We start from the raw sequence: 22,685 nt of genomic DNA, 5'->3' as shown, positions 1-22,685 counted from the left end.
GCCAGTCCCCCTTTGAAGACAGACACACGCCAAGACAGCCACACGCAGCCTCCCATCCCATGACAGCCGAGCACAGCCTCCCATCCTAAGGCAGCTTCCCATCCCAGTGCAGCCACAAAGCCTCCCATCCCAAGACAGCCACACACAGCCTCTCGCCCCAAGACAGCCACACATAGCCGCCCATCCCAACACAGCCACAAAGCCTCTTATCCCCAGACAGGCACACACAGTCTTCCATCCCAAAACGGGCACACTCAGCCTCCCATCGCAAGATGGGCACACAGCTTTCAATCCCAATACAGCCACCAAGCCTCTTATCCCAAAGCAGGACACAGCCTCCCATCCCAAAACGGGCACAAAGAGCCTCCCATCCCAAGACAGCCATGCACAGCTTCCCGTCCCAATACAGCCATCAAGCCTCTTATCCCAAAACAGGACACACAGAGCTGCCCATCCAAAGACAGCGACACATAGCCTCTCATCCGAAGACAGCCTCCCGCCCCAAGGCAGGCACACAGCCTCCCGCCCCAAGGCAGGCACACAGCCTCCCGCCCCAAGACAGGCACACAGCCTCCCATCCCAAGCCGGGCAAACAGCCCCCCTCCCGATGCACACAAGAGCAGACACAGCCCCCATCCCAAGAGAGCCAGTCCCCCTTCCAATACGGCCACACAGCCTCCCATCCCAAGACAGGCACACAGCCTCCCATCCCAAGACAGGCGCACACACAGCCTCCCATCCCAAGACAGGCACACAGCCTCCCATCCCAAGACAGCCATGCACAGCTTCCCGTCCCAATACAGCCATCAAGCCTCTTATCCCAAAACAGGACACACAGAGCTGCCCATCCAAAGACAGCGACACATAGCCTCTCATCCGAAGACAGCCTCCCGCCCCAAGGCAGGCACACAGCCTCCCGCGCCAAGGCAGGCACACAGCCTCCCGCCCCAAGACGGGCACACAGCCTCCCATCCCAAGCCGGACAAACAGCCCCCCTCCCGATGCACACAAGAAGAGCAGACACAGCCCCCATCCCAAGAGAGCCAGTCCCCCTTCCAATACGGCCACACAGCCTCCTATCCCAAGACCGGCACACACAGCCTCCCATCCCAAGACAGCCACACACAGCCTCCCATCCCAAGACAGCCACACACAGCCTCCCATCCGATCGCAGCTTCCCATCCCAAGACAGCCACACAGCCTCCCATCCCAAGACAGGCACACAGCCTCCCATCCCAAGACAGGTACACAGCCTTCCCTGCCTCTCTCAAGACAGCCACACACAGCCTCCCATCCCAAGACAGCCACGCACAGCTTCCCATCCCAACACCGCCACCAAGCCTCTTATCCCCAGAGAGGGACACAGCCTCTTATTCCAAAACAGCCACACACAGTCTCCCATCCCAAGCCGGGCAAACAGCCCCCCTCATGATACAGACACAACCGCCACCCCATCCCAAGACAAACAGTCCCCCATACAAGACAGCCACGCGGCCTCCCATCCCAAGGCAGGCACACAGCCTCCCATCCCAAGGCAGGCACACAGCCTCCCATCCCAGGTCAGCCACACAGCTTCCCATCCCAGGTCAGCCACACAGCTTCCCATCCCAGGTCAGCCACACAGTCTTCCCCGCCTCTCCCAAGACAGGCACACACAGTCTTCCCCGCCTCTCCCAAGACAGGCACACACAGCCTTCCCCGCCTCTCCCAAGACAGGCACACACAGCCTTCCCCGCCTCTCCCAAGACGGGCACACGCAGCACCTCCCATCCCAAGACGGGCACACGCAGCCTCCCGTCCCCACCAACATCCTTACCGCCCTGACACCTTACTTGTGTCTTCCGATACCAGTCTCCCCTCCCTGAAAGTACCCCAGACCCCTGCTCGCCACTGGACTCTGCCAGATCCTCGCCACCATCCTTGAACGCCCCTAACCTTCTCGTCACCTCTGGAGTGGGCACCAGTTCTGTACACCCCCGGCTCCTCCCCGCCATAAACCGGGCCCCCTCTGGCAGGCTCCGGACATCAGCACTTCCCACTTTCCCCAGTGGTGGAACCCGCCGCTGCGGCTCCGCTCCCACCCTCCACCCCACCTTTTCGAACCCCTCCCACCCCTGGCAGTCACTTCGCTCCTGCTGCCTGCCTGCCCGCCTCCCTCCTCTCCCCTCCCACCTCTGGCAGCTCACAGCTGGAGGCAGACTGCTGCGTCTCCCAGTCCCCGCGAGCAGCGTCTCCTCCCTGGGAGGCACCCTCCCTTAGTCGGGGTAACAGTGGGAGTTTCCCTCCCTTCCCTGGAATAAGCCCGGTGCGGGGAGCGTCGGATACCATGAGTGTGGAGAACGAGGACGTGCTGCTCGACATGGACGGGGTGTCGGAGGACGGGGACGGAGAGATCGGTGAGTACTTACCGCCATCCGAGAGATGGATATGCCGCACGCACCTCGTATAACAGGCATTGCCACATTAAATGGGCCGCTCCCTAAATTATTGCCGGTTCTAGTCCGCAGAGGCAACTTGACATAACTTTCTACTTGTGCGATCGACTTTGCGAAACTCTGGGCTGCCCGAACTCCGAACTTTAATTTTGTTTGTGTGAAACATGCGAGACACGCCCCTGGTGCCCTGGAGGAAGACCCCGTAGTTCCCCGCCCCTCCCATGAATGTTAAAAAGAGGAGTAGTTTGAGCCAAACACGTGGTCAGAGTTCAGCTCCCCAATGAGGTAAACAAAATAATGGGTTAATTGGGAACTTTTGTTGTAAAGCGCACTGAAGTGGCGACATGGTGAATTCTGCAGTATCAAGCGCCTTGGCAGTCCATTTTACCATTGTGGGGGTGTCTTTGATCCGTAGCGTTGCCAACGATGGACCAAAGTCAACATTTTTTTTTTATTTGGTCATATACCTCCTTTCTACTCGCGTGCCAGGTTTGCACTTTGCACAGGATGCAGCAGGTGTCGCACACACGGGCCCCTCGTGCCGGAAGAAACACACTGTGCCCAGTGGTGTACTGAGTGGGGTGGCAGAACCCCTTCAACCCCGCCCCAGTTTCTCTTTTAAGAGCCAGGCGGTACAATGAGGGTGCCGAGCAGGAGCATGGCGTTCCTGCTCAGCACCCTCGTGCTCCTGGCAGTGGGACACCTTTCCAGAGCTTCAGGCAGCAGAGAATTGACACGTTGCTCTTGATCGACAGAGGATTGCAGTGGGAGCCAATAAGCACTGGTGTGAGGGAGTGGGAGGGGGACTATTAGCAGGGACTTTTGTCCCTTGAGAAGTGTGAACAGGGTGATCAGAAGTGAGAATGGTGCATAATGCTGCATGCTTTATGAAATTATGACTGGCTTTAAAACCCAAGGCGGATTTGTTAGGCTCACGTTAATCTACATGATGCTATTGTGACTTTGCATGCAGGATGGGGAGAATAAAACTAAAGCCATACTCTTGTTTCTCAGCATATTTCTATGATGATGTATATAGTGTAAAGTTCATTTATTATGAAAGGCTAGTTTATCATGTAATGTGGTTTGCTTCCAAGGCATTGCTATACATAAAGTATTATTTAAGCACATGAAATGCAAAGCAAAACGTTAAGAAATGTGTATGAACTAAACCTGGGAAGATCTGCTCAGTTGCTTAAATTGTCCACATCCCAGTTTCACAATTTAACTAAAGTGTGTGATCCTGGGCAAATCATTTAAACGCGCTGTGTCTTATCTGCAGCTCTATAAGTGATTCACTTCACAACTTATGTGTATATCATTCTATTATAAAAAGGAAAGCCTAATGACTATAGAGTTGCTCCATATATAATAAGAGTGCAATTTAGGTATTTTTCACTGCAAAGTTGTTTGACACTTGGCTTACTTATGGCGAGTTATTCTAAAGTCCCTTCCATGGGGCCTTCAAGGATCAAAGACGGGTGATGCTCCTTGCAATGTCCTTTTCTGTGCAGTCCCTTCTGTTGGTGCAATCCATATGCAAATTAGGAGTTTGCATGTATGGTGCGTGTTATTGCATGGCTAGTCTGGCATTTGGTGGCAGCCAGTCTAGTCCTTTCTTACTGTGGCATGCCTTTTTATTTCTGGGCATCCTGTCCAGGACAGCAGCGTGGCTGTATGCTCCTGCTCTGCACCCAGGAGCACGCGCTGTGTCCCACTGCAGGCCCAATAAGGGGCAGAGCCAGATGCAGAGCAGGAGCACACGGCTCCATGCCCCACTCTTATCCAAATGTTGCAAGGTGAGGGTATGGAGTCAAGTCATCATGTAGGGGCAGGAACGTTTGTGTCAGTTTTGCATACATTTTCTCAGGTGCATTTGGGGGGGAAAGTAGTAGGACTTTTTTTGTTGGTGGTTCGGCCTTTGGTACTCTCCTGACCGTGCCTGGTGACCTTGCGCACCGGAAGTGGCTGCACGCTCACTGGCGTGTGGCCTCTACAAAAGCCTCTGGTTGACAGTTACCACCCGCCCTGTTGCATCAAAACAAAGCCACGCATGGCGTAAAGCCAGACCCCTAGAAAGCGTTCCCTTTACCGTAATGCACACACTGACCTGCCCCATAACATTCTGAAGATGCTCACTGAGTCCTGTTCGATTATTTTATTTTTTTTTTGCTTTCTGGGATTTGTAGTTTTGCTTTAAATATAGGATTACAAGTCCCAGAATGCAAAGCAAAAAGACTGAATCGCAGTAATGCGATGTAATGCAGCGAGGCTAACAGACTTTGCAGAAGGGTGCTATATAAGACCAATTTACATTACTTTAATGAAAGTGGTCTTGTATAGCACCCGTTTGCCACTTTAAGTGGCCTTGCTGGGCGTGGTGGGGGGCTTTAGTGGGACAGTGGTATAATCCTATGCGATGCCTGTGGGGTTGGTGGGTGCAGGTCGGCAGGACCACGGTTCTGAGGGCTAAGCTGCCTTCTCTGGGTTTGGCCACTTGGGAATAGTGCTGGGTGAAATTTGCCTGTTTTGCCAATATCACTCGCAGGTGGGATTTGCCCATTTTTGATGTTTTCCTCGCCAAAATGTCATCCTCCCTCCCCACCTTGCCAAATCTAATTTTTTTCCCTTTTTTTTTTTTTGTGTGCAAAAGTGTGTGTTAAACAAATACTGGAAAATTTAAACTTTAGACAAAAAATTTAATTTTGTTTAAAACTATATGAATTTTGCCGAAAAAGTGGAAAATTAGGAAATAACCTGCTCCGACAAATTGAAATTGGAGTTGGTTCTCGCCAGTTTCGGTTTGCCAGAAGCATTTTTGCTCACCCCTACTTTAGGGTATTTTATCCAAAGGGAAATGATCACGATCTGATTGGCTCCAGCCCTTTGGGTCTGATTAGCAGCTGAGGTGCGAGATTGCAACAGGGCTAAAGAGGAGAGCTTAGTGTTACTGTGCCAATCGCTAGGTCTCTGGTGACCTTCTTTGGGGGTTGTGTGGATAGTGTTAGGAGCTTTGGGTCTGATTAGCGGCCGATGTGGGAAGTTGCAACAGGGCTAAAGAGGAGAGCTTAGTGTTACTTTGCCAATCGCTAGGTCTCTGGTGACCTTCTTTGCGGGTTGTGTGGATAGTGTTAGGAGCTTTGGGTCTGATTAGCGGCCGATGTGGGAAGTTGCAACAGGGCTAAAGAGGAGAGTTTAGTCGTGGCTCGGCTAGTATTCTGCTAATGGCTAGGTCTCTGGTGGCCAGCTTTACGGGTTTGTGTGGATAGTGTTAGGAGATCTTAAAGGTGAGTAAATTCTTCGGGGGATGAGGGAGGTCGATCTTACGAGGCAAAACAACCTGCAGCCCTGCACTCCTACGCCTGGCCTCTTATAGATGTCTATCACGATCTCACATGACCACTGTCAATCACCTCTGCCTCATAGTGGCCTGGAAGTCCACTTGCAAGAAAACAAACCCTTGCAAGTTGGCAGATGAGGGAAAGGGGCCCGTCTAGACACTGCAGGCTTTACCATCCACTAGCTGCTAAGGATCATGGGAGGCAAGAACCTTTTGGTTCGGTGGATGGGCTGCTTGAAATTGCACGACCCCAGTCATCTATTTCACCGTCCTTCAGTATCTTGGTTGGCAAGCTGAGTCACGCCTCAAACCTCACTCTAACGCAAGCTGAGTCACGCCTCAAACCTCACTCTAACACAAGCGGAGTCACGCCTCAAACCTCACTCTAACGCAAGCTGAGTCACGCCTCAAACCTCACTCTAACGCAAGCTGAGTCACGCCTCAAACCTCACTCTAACGCAAGCTGAGTCACGCCTCAAACCTCACTCTAACACAGTGGTAGTCAAACTTGTTTAGGCCGAGCCCCTTCTTTTAGTAAAAATATTGCTACTGAGCTATCCCATGAGTAACGATAATGTTTCTGGCCCCCTCCCCCGATGCTAGAACTGTTACAATTTTTATTATTTATTATTTATTTATGGTTTGTTTAAACTTTTACAAAAACAGTTCATCAGAAAACACTACAACATTTAAGACAAGTTCAATAAAAGTTCATTCAAATATATTAAGAACAACATTAAAATGACAATTTATGTAAAACGGAACATAACGATACATCAAAAGATAGGACGATTAAGATAATTCATTTAAATAACAATTCATTCTTTCAGACATATTAAAAAAATAGTTAAAATTCACAGTTTATGTGGAAGGGTGCACAACAATACATTATAAGCCCTCACCATAATCCCTTTTTGAAGATCCTCCTGCTCCTCCTCCCCGGGCATCCTTCACCCCCCCCCCTCTCCCCTGTTTAAAGGCCACTGCTCTTACATGCCCAGGTGCCCAGTGGCCTGTTGGGGCATTTGCTCATTGGGGGGCAGTGCACAGCTTCTGTTGAGTCTTCTACATGTTAGCTGGGATGCAGAGACAAGATCAGGACTGGGCGAGCTGCTACTACCTGACCTGGGACCATTTTAGATGTTTACCACCAGCCAGGCACTTGACAGCTACAATTAGCATTTTAATTTGGGCTATTTGGAGGCATATATTCTCCACCTAGATGCGCCAACTATTACATTGGAGTACAGTTAGTAGGGAGATAACATACGAGGCAGGACACACAGCTTGTGGGTATTTTGTGTTATTATTTTTTCTGTTACACGCCCATTGACTGTCAATGGCCATGCAAATCCTTGTGGCCAATCCCATCCCGCTACCTGCCCCTCCAAGTCAAACCACACCCTCTTGGGATCTCTTTCAGTTAGCTCTAGCAAGCAGTAACATCAAACATTAGCCAGTGTTCTTTCTAAGCAGTCTGCTGAGAATTGATGGATAATTGCAGCTGTAGGTGTGCTACTGGTGTAAATAAATGTCTTAACCAAGTGTGCCTTCAGCCACTTGATTCCTATCTGTTCCCAGCACTGAAGTCCTGTTAAAAACGAGAATTGTCAAAGCCAATCGTTTTGGCTTGTGTATAGGTATTAGATAGACATGCGTCAGGCACTGCTATTTTATGTCTGTCATTTTCCTTCTGTTGCTATTTTATGGCCAGATAGTACTGTATGGTAGTGTCTGAAAATGCATTACACCCCGCCCTCACAACTCCACATCCTCAAAATCTGTCCCTCCACTTGGATGGTCACCACCTCCTCAAGTGCAGCCCTTCCAAAGCAGAATACCTCCTCATCTACGCCCCGGCACAAACTCGACCTCACCCCATGGATCAAAGAACTTGCCACGGACAACCCACACCTACCCTCTCCAGACTTGTCCAATCCCTTGGCTTCACCATCGACTCCACCTGCCCCACACACACACCACATAGCTGCTGTCACCAAAACATACCATTTACAACTACACCTCACGTGAAAGATCAGACGCATCCTTCCTCCTGACTTCTGCCCGGCCGTCCAAGCACTAGTTCTCTCCAACCTGGACCACGGCAATGCTCTCCTCACTGGGCTCCCCAAAAGCACCCCTGCCCCCATGCAAGCCCTACAAAAAACGCAGCAGTCAGACTCCTCCTCCACCTACCAAATCATTCACACATCACCCCAGTTCTTGTTCAGCTCCACTGGCTCCCTTCTGCCCCAAATAATTGCTGTTAAAGGACCAGGCATTATATTCAAAGCCACCCACCTCAAAAGTCCATCTTACCCTCACAGCAAACTCCTACCCATCACCCACAAAAACACCAGACAAGCCAGCCAACACCCTCTGCACATTCCACTCTGCAAACTCACATGCACACAAAAACAAGCATTTACCCTCTGGGCACCCAGGGCGTGGACCCCCCCCCCCCATACCTCTCCACATCCGCACTGCATCCTCCGTCACCACTCTCAGAAGGAGCCTTAAAGCATATGTCTCCCCATACATAGCCCTGCCCCTCCACCGCTCGCTCCTGCTACCTCGAGCCTATCCTCATCTTTCTATCGCATCCTGAAAACATTTCTGTTTCACCCCCCAACTTTTTAACCTTTAAACTTTGCAAAGCGCTCCGAGACCACCTGGGTAGTGCCAGCGCTGAAATATTTTTTACAAATAAAGTAAATACACAAATGTGAACATTGTTGGCTTTGCCAATGGTTGCATATGTTTCGTTCCTGATAAACACACCCTAGATGTTAGCATCGCATAGGGAAGATTACACATGTTGCTCTCTTTGAAACATCAAAAGCCCCTCCCGGGATGACCGTGGCTGGCAAGTTCTGTCCTGACTACTGTTAGCAATGCATCTTGGTTCTTGTAGTCTTATATTTACAAATGCTTTAAAGGGACGTACCAGAAGACTTTATAAAGAAACAGGACTCGGTGAGCTAGACACAACCACACCTTCTAGTGGGCCGTGTGCCCTGCAGCAACTTCTGCCACTCCTGGTCAACCAACCAACAATGCTATGTTTAGTGGGAAGAGTCGTTTTTTCTTCCCGTTAGAAGTGTAGCCTACAATTGCCAGAATTCTAAAAATTGGGAAGTTGAAGACTGACGGAAGTCTGTGGACTTTCGATGTCAATTCATGCATGTTATGTGGCACTCTGCCAGAAGCTGCAGTATGCCCCGCTTTCCGACACTCGTGCCCGTTTTGGTTTCAGAGGGGTGGTTCTGTGGTAGAATGCCATCTGTGAGGGTGCAAAAGCTGGAGTTTTGATTTTTGCTATGCAGAATGATGGTGGTTGCGCCTCTCAGTAAGTGGGTCCTGCTAAACAGGCCTCACTTTAAAAATACTCCAAAGCATAATTCACATGTGTGCTTCGCTGTGCGCTGCCTACCGACACACCAGTAGCTACAAAGTGAGTTGGCAACCTGGCAGCCTCAGTGTAGAAAACAGCCTGCTGGAACCAACATGAATTCCAAGGCCATAGACTGCCTTGTTGCCCCTATGACCGAGATCCCTGAGGTGCTAGGTTTAGTGCAGGGCGGAGCTGGAGTTTAGAAGCCGCTACTCATCCGGGTACTCCTGCGTCACAGCTTCCCTCTGTGGTTGCACACACGTGTTACTGTAGGTCACCAGGGAGGGTCTGCCTGCGGGCAGCAGATACTGAACCTCTGGGCACCCCCACTGTTGCCTGACTTGTTTTGGGCCCCTCCCTCTGACTGATGAAGGCATTTCCTGCCTCCCCACCCCGGATAGTTTCCAGGCAGTGAGCGCTGCTGTACACAGCTTTCCTTCTCTGGCGCCTCCTTGTACCCTCTCACCCTCTGTCCCTCAAAGGGCCGTGAGGCGTTATCCTCACGGAGCTTATATCGGAGGAGGGCCCTGTGTGGTCGGGAAAGCTTATGCGCTATTGCTTGCAGGATCCGGCACCAGCTGTCTCCCCGGATCTTCGCTGAGGGAAGTTGGGGTCTTGGGATCTAATCTGCTCTGTGCCCTTTCACCAGCCGCCATTCGCGCGTTTGTATCGTCCATTTGCTGAGCCTGTTTACTTTCTTGCGGCCTGAAAGAGACACCACCGGAGTCACTGTTAAAAGCAGGCTGTCTACCTGCTGGGCACACTAGTGTTTTCAAAATGTGCCTCTTGCACTTGCAAAGAAAAAAAAAGTAATTTACCAACTCAAAAATGCTGCTTAAACTTGCATTCACTCGTTTTCTTTGAAATGTGTTTGTTTCCTTTTTTTGTCGGACTACCACACAAATGCCGTGTCATTTTTGGGCCCCTTCCTTTGTCTATTATCGCAGGTTGGATAAATAAAGATGTTGAATGCTTATCAAACTGCTCAATGACAAATAAATGCTTCGGTTATGCTGACAGCAGTTATTAAGAAATTAAACTGTGGGTTCATGGGTGCCAACTTCTGATTTTCACTACAGGGGCAGAAATACCCCCACTTCTGCCCTACTTATAAGCAAGCGACCAGCCCAACCCATCCCCTGGCCAAACACATTTTATAGCACTTGTTCTTTTTATAAAAAATTGCAAAAAGTCATACAATTAACAAGCAGTTTTTAATATAACATCTCAGCAACAGTCTCTCAACCTGCTGAGCTACCCTGGTAGCATTCTACTGTAGAGCATGTCTATGGATTCCTTAATTTAATTTACTATTCACTGCATTGCCAGCAGTGTTTTGGGTGCACCACTGCCATGGGAGTGATTTAAAGTGGAATTTGTGTCCAGTGTGGAGTTTGAAAAGAAGCAGCGGAAAAGAAACTATTGCTTTGAACCTTTCCTTTGAGCAGAGTTTAACTGCCAGCTCCGCCTCCTCCGAACGCCGCCCCTCCTCCAAGCTCCGCCCCCAGTCCAGCCCTTTAAATTGTTTCCATTTCCACCACTGGTGCATTTCCATCTCCGTACTCTTCAGGCAGCCAAGCAACGTATCCCAACTCAATGGATATAAAGAGTTGGCCAGGCTCTCCTGCAAGTAGCACCCGTCAAGGGTGCTCGTGTCAGGTGGCCGAGGGTCACCCAGTCCTGCCCTTTCAGCTAACCCCGCTGCGCATGCTGGGACTTGTAGTCCTGTAGTTATAATCTGCAGCTGCCATGTGGACTCGCATCAAGTGAGACACATCATGTCGCTGCACGCAAGTCCTTATATGTAAAGGGAAATCAAAACCGCAAGTCCCAGAATGCACTTTGCTGTTGTGTAAAATTCCAATGCTGGAAAAATGTAACCCTTGTGACATGGGCTTGGCTGGCACCTGTCCAAATGTTTCGTTCTTTGTGATATGTATGACATGCACATACTGGGGGTGTTATGTCGAACTCCGCGCCGCTTCTAAGCTCTATAAATAACAGGTTTCATTGTTTTCCAGTTTAATGGAACCTCTTTTTTTCAATACCGAAACAATGAAGGGATGAGTTGGCCCTGCGGATTTTGAAGTTGTGAGGTCAACCGCTGTTGGAGGCCGAATAAATGTTAAAGTTCGCATCGCAGATAGAGGCAGGACAGGATCTTTCCAGACCCGACCCTTCCTCGTCAGATACGGGTGCTTCAATCCTGTGTGTTCATTTCGCTTTAGCTAGGAATTCAACTCCCAGAATGCTCAGTCTGGTAAACAAAAGCACCAGACTGCATACCCAGGGGTGAGTCATCGAGCCAGTCATGTCACAAGTGGAACACACATGTCTATTTGGTAAGATCAGACAAGTGACGCAAACTGCCCAGCTGTAAACGGAAAGTGTCCAACCCTGCTGATTGCTTAGTCATTTCTAGAAAGCAGGGTTTGGGAGTTTCTGGGAAATCTTTCATTGTATTCTTTATTTATATAGCGCCTATAAACAGGCAAGTGTTTCAAAGCGCTCAAGGAGGGTGGGAACACGGGGAAAAAAACAGTCGCTCATGAAACTCTGAGACGATAATAGTCTGCACAGACAGAGGAAGTGCATAAAATACATTTAACAGTATGGCATGTAGCAAAAGCAATTTTAACAGTACAATTAGGGGTGAAGACAGGGAAGAACCGACAAGAAGATCTTCAGGCGTGGGGCGCACGGATCACGAAGTGCACAGAGCGTCACATGCAGAACCGGCCTTTGGGGGAGGGCGGGCCAGGCAACTGCCCTAGGCGCTATGCCCCTCAGGCCGCCATTAGCCCTTGCCACGCCACCTCGATGGAGTCTTTCAAGGGCTCCACCAAGCTGGCATAGTGGGAGAAGGTGCGGCAGGCTCCCCGCAACAGTAGGGTGCATGCTTACCTCCTTGCTCCGACATGGGAGCCAGGCTTTTGCATTGGAATAGGGCGTTCATGCACCCTATTCCAGTGATTAACCCCCTGCGAGGCGCCGGCGCGAGGAGGTAAAAAAAAGTGGTGCACCCTGCCCCCCCACCTCCCTGTTCCCTGTTGAGGAGGGGCACGCGGGGCGGGGGGGCACCAATTCGCCAATGGCGCTGCTGCTCCTAAGGCCGGCCCTGGTCACAGGTAGGGGAGGGTCAAGTGCAACCGGTCGGTTAAGGTTGGGGTAAGTGCAGAGGGAGCCACTCTCTTTGGAACATTTCTCAGTGCGTTGATTGGGGGTGGGGTGTAGGGCCCTGAGGCAAGTGCGAGAGGACTGGCGGGGGTGCCGGGGACCAGTGAGACTCTGAGGTACACCAGGCGGCCAGTCAGCATACTGTAAGGAATAGGAGTGAGAGAGGGACAGGAGAGAGAACTAGGTTATCGGGATATAGGGGGAGAGAAGGAAGAGGAGAAGAGGAAAGTCTTGAGGAGTTTCCGAAATTTCAGGAGGTCTGGCTCAAGACGTAGTGCGGGCAGGGACTGGGAACGCTTGTGCCCAGTTTTTTTGTGTGGTTTTAAAAAAATATATGTATATTCTCAAGAAAAGTCCTCTAAATTGTTTCTGGTGTGCTTAATGGCAGGGGGGCAATGCTTTGATAATTTACCGCTAATCTTCATTACGCCTAGTCCTACTCTTCCTCGCCAGAGTACTTATGAAGGCCACCCACCTTTCCCAAAATTGTTCATTTCTTTGGGCCCACCTCCTCATAGTTAGTGTTATAAAGCACCTGATCCTCCTGGATTTACCTAAGGAACCGAGACGATCTCCCCACCAAGGAGGGCATCAGTACTAACAAGGGAGACTAGCACTAGGGTAAGGAAGATTACCAGTGAATAATAGGAGCATTCCCTCTGTATGCACTCTTCCTCGCCCCGGTACTTGTGGTGTCCCTTTTAACTAGCACACTCGGCGGAGTGACGTAACTCCGTCGCATTTGGATTTAAATGGGGAGCGTCAGCGCATGCATGGAGCCCGGACGAGATGCAGAGCCTCACAAGTCTTCAGTTTGCCCGGGCGGTGGTGGGCTCTCGCTGCATAGGGTGGCCTCCTACCAGGGAGGCCCCCCTTCCACACTTGTGAAGCATAACAAAGACTGTGCCTGCACGTAATAGAACCAAAAAGGAATGACCGGCACCCACGAAGAGTCGCCATCAACCCCCATCAAGGAGAGAAAGACGCGAAGGGGATGAAAGTCATCCCTCACAGAGACCCACATGGGGTTGGTAAAGCCACGCGCTGTGGACAAGACGTATAACCCAGACCGTTCAACAGGCCTGCTTCAGGTCAGCCAAGGGCCCGGCCCTGAGCAGCCCCACCCCCAGGGACCACTGGAGAATCACAGAAGTCCAGGGAAGAAAGCAACCCCAGGTCAACCTCAACTTGAGGGGCCCCTAGGAATAACCGAGCGAGACGGGGGTAAAGGGTCAGCATAGAAGGGTAAGAACTGCTACTCTATTCCCAGAGCTAGATGAGCAGGAAGGACCTCCCAGAAAATACCCCCTACCGAGGAACAAAGCACTGACAACAGAAATGCTGCCAAGGTCGTGTAGTGATGCCTGAGCAACAGGGCAGGTACCCCTCAAAGAGGCAAGAAAGGAGTGTGGGGGGTCCTAAACCCTGGCCCCCACATAGGGAATACAGGTCACAGAGGAGAGAAACAGCCCTGAACCAGGGGCCATGCCGAAGACGACCTAGCCATCTCTAAAAAGGAGTCCTGCCCTCCAGACTCCTGCCCCTAGAGCCTTTTCTTAGGTGGACCGAAGAAGAATGCTCCGAAGGCTGGTGGAATCATGTGTCGGAAAAGTGCCCAGGTGCAGACGCTCTCTTCCCACCAAAGAAAGTGTTGGGGACATGAAATGGAGGTTCTTCTCAACCACTGTCCAATATTCCAAACATGACGCAACACTGCGAGGGCCGGCCATGTTCCTTCTGCCGGAAGAAGGCAACAACCCAAAGAGGGCCAGAAGCACCCCCGCACCCGTTTACCATCACCATAAAAGGGGAGGAGTTTGGGATAACTCTGAGAGTCTACCTCCCTTCTTACGTTGGTAGATGGCAATCATAGGTAATTACTGAGGTCTTCTATGGCTGCCCACACCGTAGGGCCACCATTTTAACGGTCTACTACAAAGAGCCACCTTGTACCAGCCCTCTCCACTACACCCAAGGCTCCCCCAGATGAGGCCACTTCCATGGCTCAAGATCAATGCCCATCACGACCCACAGAGGTCTGATGGTGCCGTGGTTACAGACAGAATGGCCCACCTCTCCGGAGCTCCCTAACCACCGGGAGCAGCGTAGGGCAACCGAAAGTCCAGAGAACGGCAATCCCGACCAGTCCACTTCCAGGCAGGACCAACCAACCTGCTGGTAGGGCTGCGTTCAGGAGGCCGCCAAAGGTATCACCGTGAGCCACCCTATCTGATCCAGACAGGAGGCAACTTGCAACACCAAAGCCGGTCACCACCCAAACAAAGAAGGGCAGCGCCCCCGCAAGACTATGTTCAGCAGCGGAAGAAGGGTAGAAGGTGGGCCCAGAATCACTGACTGCCATCTGATGTACCTTGCTGCAACAAACAGCAATGCCAGGGCCAAAGCAGCCGGGCATTGCCAGTAACTTACAACTAATCAGCAGGTGCCAAAACCTAGCAACAGTTGAACAAACAACATTGAAAATGGAAATACAGCACATGAGCCAAACTATGCATGTATCCCCTTCAAAAATGCTCGAGGCCAGTTACCTCCGACCCTCTGCCTTCTCAAGGAGATACTTCCTTTTACTAGCTGGAGCCCTCAAGTTCCCTCCCACTTCCAGGGGGACTGCAGTCTTGCAGCGATTAAGTTTCTGCGATCCCTGCTTGATGAGCCGGAGTGAAAGACCAGGCAGCTGACCATTTACCCCGTGTCTCTTTTTTTCAATTTTTTATTTTTTATCTTTTTAAGTAAGATGCCCACGTTGAAGATTGGGCGGGCGCTGAACTCTCATCTTCTGGGCTCATAGTCCAATGTTTAAACCATGGTGCTGAGCAAGTTCTACTGAAGCAGTGGATTAATAATTACATACATGGACATTTCTGGCCAATTCCAACATAACTGCAAACGTTTTCCACTGAAAACGAAACTTTTACTCCACAGTAATGCTTACATCACATTAACCTTTTCCTTCATTAATATTCCAATCCTGAAACCGACACATTCAGTTAGAGGTCAAACAGGTTCCTGAAAGACGAAAAAGTAAAACCAAGAGGGCCCAAAAAAACACAAGTGATATCGGACTGCAGAGCTGCCTGGCAGGCAGCAACAATTGCTTTCAGCTGCTGCTGTTTGCAGGGTTACCCTAGTAACGGTGAAAGGGTTGCTTCACAGGGAGAAGCAACCGTACCAGCACAGAACCTCTTTCCTTAAGCGAGGAGCCCCACAGAGAGCCCCCACCTGCTTCCCCATGTTATCCAGTTCAAGCTCTGACTGGATGTAGAGAATTACAGGTGTAACAGGAAAGTGGGAAGCTTTGCAGGCAGAGCGCCTGCCAAACCTTTACCTTGCGGCAATGCTGAAAGCAACACCCAAATGCATTTCTTTCTTTTCTTCTTTTTTTGGAAGGCGAGGGCTGAGAGATGGATTTCCCCAGGGAATTAGCAGCCGTCCACTCCTTTGGAAGGTTTCACAGCTGAAATATCGGTCACCCCAACAACTCCCTGCCCCTGATGTGAGAGGGGACAGCACTCAGATCTATATTTGCTTGAAGAAATCTTGAAGCCCAGCATAGCTGTTAGGAAAGTTTCCCATTTATGTGTAATTTTCCAGTTGTGTACCCCCCAAATTGCTGCTGCTGCTTAAACACCATTGTCTGATTTTTATCAGTGAATCCTTGTAGGTTGTCAGCATGCGAGTGACCGCAGTCCAATTCTCACCTATTCACTGTGAGCTCAGCGCTCCTTCCATCGTTTGAGGGAGGGGTGGTGATGGGCTTATCCCAGCAGCACAGGCCGACTTTTCTTCTGTACCTCGGGAGGATTCCCCTAAGTGTTGCTCACCCCCTCGGCCCTTCACAAGCTGCCACAGCTGCACCAGGGGGGCAGTGCCACCAAGAGACTTGGAAGACCAGCAGGTCTTGATAGAGACCTTGTCATTTGCAAACCTGAGATTGGGGAGCCATCAGACTCCATACACAGAATAGTTGCTACGTACATCAGACACCGAGAATTGCGCCATGACCGCGTTCCAATACCTTCCTACTCAATATGACTGTAAAGGCCCCCTGGAGGAGCGTCTGTGAACTGTCTGGGAACCGCGCAGTGCTCCGAGCTCCATTGACATTCAGTGCTCAAGCTCAGTGCTGTGCCCCTTGCGGGCCCACAGAGCTTCCTCTGCAGCCACCCTCAAGACGGGGAACCCTGTGTGCTCTGCCCATCGTAGTCTTCCGGGGTGCCCCATACTCGCCAGACCGGGGGCTGCTTGAATCGACCTGAGCAAGGATTGAGGGGGAAATCCAAAACTAGCATCCCTAGACTCACAAATCCCGGCAGCGGGGTCAAACTCTACAGGAAAAGAGAGAGCGCCCAGCAGGCCTCACCCGGGTTCACTGTCCGAAGGGACAGAAATGGAAACTGGAGGATTGCGGGATGGGTCCGCTGCTTTATACCCTGTGCTATGTCAGGGAGGGGCCTAAGAAAAAGAAGAATTTGGGAAAGGGTTCGGACGGAAGATGGATGATCCTCATAGAGTAAGTACTGTGACGAGGAAAAGAGGACGTGGAGGTAATGGCACATTTTCAACAGTTTTGCATTTCTAGATTAAATAGATGTTCCGCTTTCAGAAGTGGGTAAAGTTGATTTTTCAGAAGTCCTCGTTGCATGCCAACATGCCCCATTTCATTGGGGAGATTGAGGTCCTGCCCTGGATTTAACTTGAATTCTGGGACTTGTAGTCATGGTTTTATAATGAGGAAATGCATGACAATTCGAGAACACAGACTGGATCGGCACATCCCTAATGGAATTTTGGTAGGCATGTGCGTGAGAGCCACGCAAGCATCTCCAGAGCTTGCAAGTTGCCTAGTTCCATGTGTGAGAAAGGCAGTCAATGCCATTTTTCCTTGGAATTCTAAGAATTTGTAGTCCTATGTTTAAAGGAAAAAGAGAAAACTACAAGTTGCAGAATTCCAAGGGGAAAAAAAGGAACTAAGGGCCTGATTCACAGAGCGTTGTCCAATGGGATTGTGGAATTATGAAACACTTCTGTGAGTCAGGCGCTAAGTGGCTCACTCGTGCATGGAATTGGAAAATGTGGGCGCTTTGCATCCCGCCAGTTCCTGTTCTTTTCATTCTCGCCTTTACTTGTTTTGCTTTCCACACCACCAATACACGGCTGCGGGTTTTAAAATGCAAATAAAAAAAGCACTTGCAAAGCCATTAGGTCTGACTCAGAAAATATTGAGGGTCAGAGTGTTTTGCCCTCCGGCGTTTTACAACAAATAAGCATAGTCCCTACGTTTTCAAAGCCAGACCAATTGAAGCTGCCAATACTTGCTAGGTCAGCCATGATGGATTGGGAGTACTGTAAAGGTTTATGCATGTGGCTCCCATTATGACTGCATTCTCTAACCACACCAACAGTGATGGCCATAAACCGTAATAATAATAATGATCACAACAAACACAATGTGCCAAGCAGCATGGAAAGAAAACACGCCATTAAAGGCATCATGCAATATCTATACCCAACCTTTAAAAATCTCTGCCACTTTTACAAGATGGATGCCGCTGTAGCAGATTTTTCTCTGTGATGCATTACAGAGCAGCTGGTAGGCAGCAGGGCCCTTCTAATGTAAGTGTTCACGAGCTCTGGTAGAAAGATGAATCTCTTTCTAGCCGCAGATGACAAGTTGAGAGCTATTTAATGTAATGTTCTTTATCTCCCTTGAGAACCTGGGGGCTCAAAGGGTCACAACCCAATCGGAGCACTCGTGTTATAGGCCAGCCAATCCCAGAGAATTTTACTCCTACATTGTTTATTGAAGAAACAAAACCACAAGCCCCATAGTGCAGCAAACAAAGATAAAGCCAGGATTGGAAGGGTTACTCCGTCCTGTCATGGACCTTTTTAAATAGTTCTGCCTAATTTACACCCTGTGTTTAAATGGAATATGCTTTAACAGCGGGCTTATGTGGTCACAGCAAAAAACAGGAGTTGGCTGTTCGTCACAGAGACTTCTCTGCCCTCCTTTCCTCCCTTATGTTGGAGGCATGAGGCCGTGCCGTGCCGTGTTTGACCCCAGCCGTTGTGCCAATAGCACAGCGTGTGTTCAAAAGAAGATACCCGTTGAGAAAACCCTACCGAATGTATCCCCGAAGTGATGCCAACTTAAGGGTGGAACACCCTGACAGAAAATGATTAAGAGCAAAGAAAAGAAGCTAGTGATGGCACAAAGTATGAACAACATCCCGAGATACTGACTGAAGAGAATGTATAGATCCTAAAGAAACTAATGACGAAGTAAAGTATCAAGTGAACTTTTAAATACGCAGAAGATTACTCGTGCACAAAATCAACCGTTCGTTAAATATACAGACGCTGAAAAGCAAGTTGACCAAGTCATCCTAGAAGCTGGCTATATGTAGTGAATAGAACGCAGGTGAAGCCGCCATTATATAGAAGCTGGACATCGGTATCATGAATTTAGTAAGTCAGGACCCATGAAGTGGGAAGGGAAAACTGTGTTGCAGCAAGTATAAGCAGAATCGTGGAGCTTCAAGACGAGGCTGTCTGGCCTGGAGTCAATACTGAAACAGCCAAAGTCTTCTATCTATTCTGGAAACGAGCGAACATGCAGAGGATGAATCTTCCCTTGTTAAGGTGTAAAGGAAGAACACCAAGAGTGTCAAGTTTAATTCATTTAGAGCATTTAAAACCTGCAAAATGGACCAAATCATGGTCTTCTGTCATGTGAGCCAAGGAAGAAAATAGAGTTCGACTTGGAATCCAAAACACAATTGTGAGTGCCCTCACTTCAGTGCATTCTCAAAGACCAGGCTACTTTGCAAAGCCAGGTACAAAGACCATCATCATGGCAGAAGGCATGGGTGATGAGAGATGTTGGGCTAATTGGACGGGGAGGTAGCATCATGCCCCATCTCCTTGCACCTGGGACTGGGCTTACATGCTGCTAAGTGAACAGAATGTTCCAGACATGGCACAAACATGCCAACCAATTATATTAGTCCATATAATGAAGGACCTTATAGTTTTGAAGACCAATGAGAAACAATGTATCTAATGTTATTGAAGATGACCTGTTTAAAAGGTAGGCACATGTTGTCCACCAATGGACAGCCAATCCCAATCCTAGCTCCTATAGAGAAGTATACTTAGATGTTTCCCTTGGCCAATTCCAACCCTTGATAGGTTTTTCATTATTGCCACATAGTATGATGTCACCTTTTTGGTATAAAAACGGTTTTGTGTAAAGATTACTGAGAGAGATTGAGTGTATGTCTGTTGATGTCCGTTGTAAACTCCCCATTTTAGATGATTGTTAATTAAACAGTACTTTGCCATCTTCCTGAGTTGGTTCGGTTATTTGGACTCAGAATTATTCTGTATGATCCTATCCATTACATATGCACGTTCCTAAAGGGCCCTAAGCTCAGAATAATCGGTCATTCAAGTTTTAGGAATCTGTTTGGAGCAAACCCAAATGCCAATACCCCACCCACCCCCAAGTTAATTCGGGAGGGGCTCATCCAGTCCTGTTTTTTGCAGTCTGGCACTTGTACTCCTGTATTTTTGATGGGAAAAGCCAAACTACAACTCCCAAATGCAAAGAGTTAATACAAATTTGTGAGCATCTCCTAAATGAGTTAGCATGCACATGGCCGCCTCCTTTGAAACATGGTCATGATGATCACAGAGGATTGCGTTATCTGTTTTCCCGCCCTACAGTAAAGCCTAAATGCCGTAGAAAGGAGCTGGTTGGCTGCATTCCCCTATTCTTGGAAAGGAAACTAGGCTGGGTCAGAAAAGTGATGAAATGTCCATCTGCGCAGAAAGGAGTGGCCCAATCTACTAAGACATACCTTTATTACAAACAAGTAAATCTTCTTCAACGGTGCAACAACTTCGCCCATAGGATAAAGACCCGTACAATTCATATGCAATATTCTTTTTTCTGAAAGCATTAAAATAGACCTACCGCAAACATATTTGAGAATACATTGAAATAGCAGGCTGAATATCCCGGCCTATATATAATGTAAAAATGTACCTATATCCTTCTTTACCAATAATCAACATCTAGGTTGAGTGCTTCAACCAATGGGAATGCTTGGATCACGGGCTGTAACTCGCACTCCAATTGCATGTCCAATCTTTGCTACAGCTGTGTAGATGAACCCACTCCGTGCTACTGGCAGTGGCTACATCCTACTCTGCTGTAAAAAACTCACTGCACTCTAAAAAGAAGTACCTCAAATGCCTTCTCGCTGCACCATCTCTCGCTTACGGGGTGCTATGGAAATTGAGAAAGGGGCCTTGTTTGAACCCCCTCTGCTTTTCTTCATGTCCTGATTTTGCTAGGATTGTTACGGAATCGGGCCCTCTGTACCCCCATCCTGATAGTTTTTTAAAAATGTGACAGCAGGGGAGATGAGATCTCCATATTTCCGATGCATAAATCCGTTCAGAGGGGACGTGGGCTAGCAGTTCGGACTGGACTGCTCCCATTGGTGGCAGTACCGGACTGATTTGCATACGGCTGGACCTCTTTTGCAATGGCGCAGATGGGCTAAAAATGGTGGTGTGGAAGGTTGCCCAGAGCCGTGCCAGTGGTTCAGATTCATTCAAAACCTTCGACCCATCACTTATTTAGACTAGCAACAATTCAGCATAACTGTTAGAAACGTCATAATAGTTCCTTCATTTTGTACAATCACTTATGCTGTGCTCTGCCAATCCAGGGGTGGACTCGAACCCTTGACCTTTCAGTGAACAGCCACACTCATTAACGGTTCATGCCAAAGAGACTGCTTGGGAAATGGTTACATGGGTAGTGGTGTGAAGAACCTGAAGGTATTCTCCCAGGTAGAGCCCAGGAATCCCTTATCCAGGTGGCCAGGGCAGGGCGATCGCTGTTGATTCAGTTCCTGGTGGTGGACCAGTCAGGGAGGATCACCTGGGTATGGAAACACGGGTTTGTACTCTGGGGAAATGCCCCAGGTGAGACGCAGTACTATACCGGAGAAAAAGACGAGGAGGACGAGTTCACAGACGTTTTTATGGGTTGTATTAATCAACATCCCTTCCACCCAATAAATGTCCCTTTCGAAAATCCACCGTCCCCTCCCCCACTGCTGAATCTGTGGCACACCCTGTTGTAGTCAGAAACCATCTTTCTGAGAATCCTTGCTTTCCTATTCCCTATCCAAATACTCCCAATCATTCTCCTTCACGTCCCTCTAATTATTCTTTTCCGAAACCCCCGTATACTGCATTGACCGAACACTGATTTCCACAATCCCCTCCGTTCATTCCACGATCCCAGTTACCCCTGTTTGCTTCACAAACCCTACCAATTCTCGGGAGGATCGCTCAGCGGCAACGTGCTTGCCTTGGAAGCTAGATGACATGGAGCAGCACAGGTTTGATCCCGGGTCAGCGCTTAGAAACTTCTGGGTATTAAGCGTGTTATAAATAACATAACATATATCATAATTCCGTCCCTCTGTTTGGGATTTCGAAAGATGGCAATCTACTGTGACAGAGTACTATCATTCCCACAATCACCTATGTTCTATTGTCCATCCCTATTCTCCATTCTTGTCCATTTTGCAAAGCTTCCCCATCATACCCCGTAGGATATTCAAATTCTCCGACTTCCGTCCTTTCCGACACGAACACCTTTGCACAGCGGACTTGTAATAAAACGGTTTACCTGACATGTCCCGACTGAGTCAGGCAAAAGCAGGCAATTGACTTAAATCACACACACACCTGACGGCCCTTCCTTTTCCCCAGAGGGATAAAAGTTGGAGCAAGAGTGTGCAGTATGGGCAAGGCGGGCACGGCAGACAGCACAACGAGGCGGCTAATTGGGCACAGCAGTTCAAACGAAGGAGAAAGACTGCATAAATCGAGAGGGTAGTGAGGAGAGAAGGGACCTTGCCCTTTTTCACCCAGACCCGCAGTACCTTTGTGGAGGAGAGGTTAAGACTGCCAACAATAGCACGAGTGTCTTGTAGCAGATTTCAATAGTAAACGGGGCAAGCCTATGCCTAGAAGCAGGATGGAGGGAAGATCCTGCGCCTGTGGTACCGGCCTTGACTCCACAAAAGCCAAGCGGTTCATCACAGCCGGTGAGTCGGGAGGAGAATTGATAAGCACCGGGCTGTGTTCAGTGAGTGAATAGCAAAGTGCCACGTTTGAACCAAGTTTAATGAACTGTGTAAAGAACTGTAACCAGTATTGAAGGGGTGACCAGCGGCAGAGGGAAAATGGGACCACGTGGGTGCTCGCTCAAGAGACTCTGGTCGAGCCC

General features: G+C 49.3%; 1 protein-coding gene across 2 annotated transcripts in view; it reads left to right on the top strand.

Annotated features, from left to right (window-relative positions):
* The first annotated feature begins 1,776 nt into the window (after window positions 1-1,776).
* ANO6 (anoctamin 6) overlaps window positions 1,777-22,685 on the top strand; it is a 413,050-nt gene continuing 392,141 nt past the window's right edge. For both annotated transcript variants that reach the window (XM_069629839.1, XM_069629841.1), the window contains exon 1: window positions 1,777-2,396. In XM_069629839.1, coding sequence (XP_069485940.1) covers window positions 2,327-2,396 — 70 coding nt within the window. In that variant the 5' untranslated portion in view covers window positions 1,777-2,326. The remainder of the gene's footprint in view (window positions 2,397-22,685) is intronic.

This window comes from Ambystoma mexicanum, chromosome 12 (genome assembly GCF_040938575.1).
Source record: "Ambystoma mexicanum isolate Mex_15411 chromosome 12, UKY_AmexF1_1, whole genome shotgun sequence".
Lineage (NCBI taxonomy): Eukaryota > Metazoa > Chordata > Amphibia > Caudata > Ambystomatidae > Ambystoma > Ambystoma mexicanum.
This window is presented reverse-complemented; position numbering and strand designations above follow the sequence as displayed.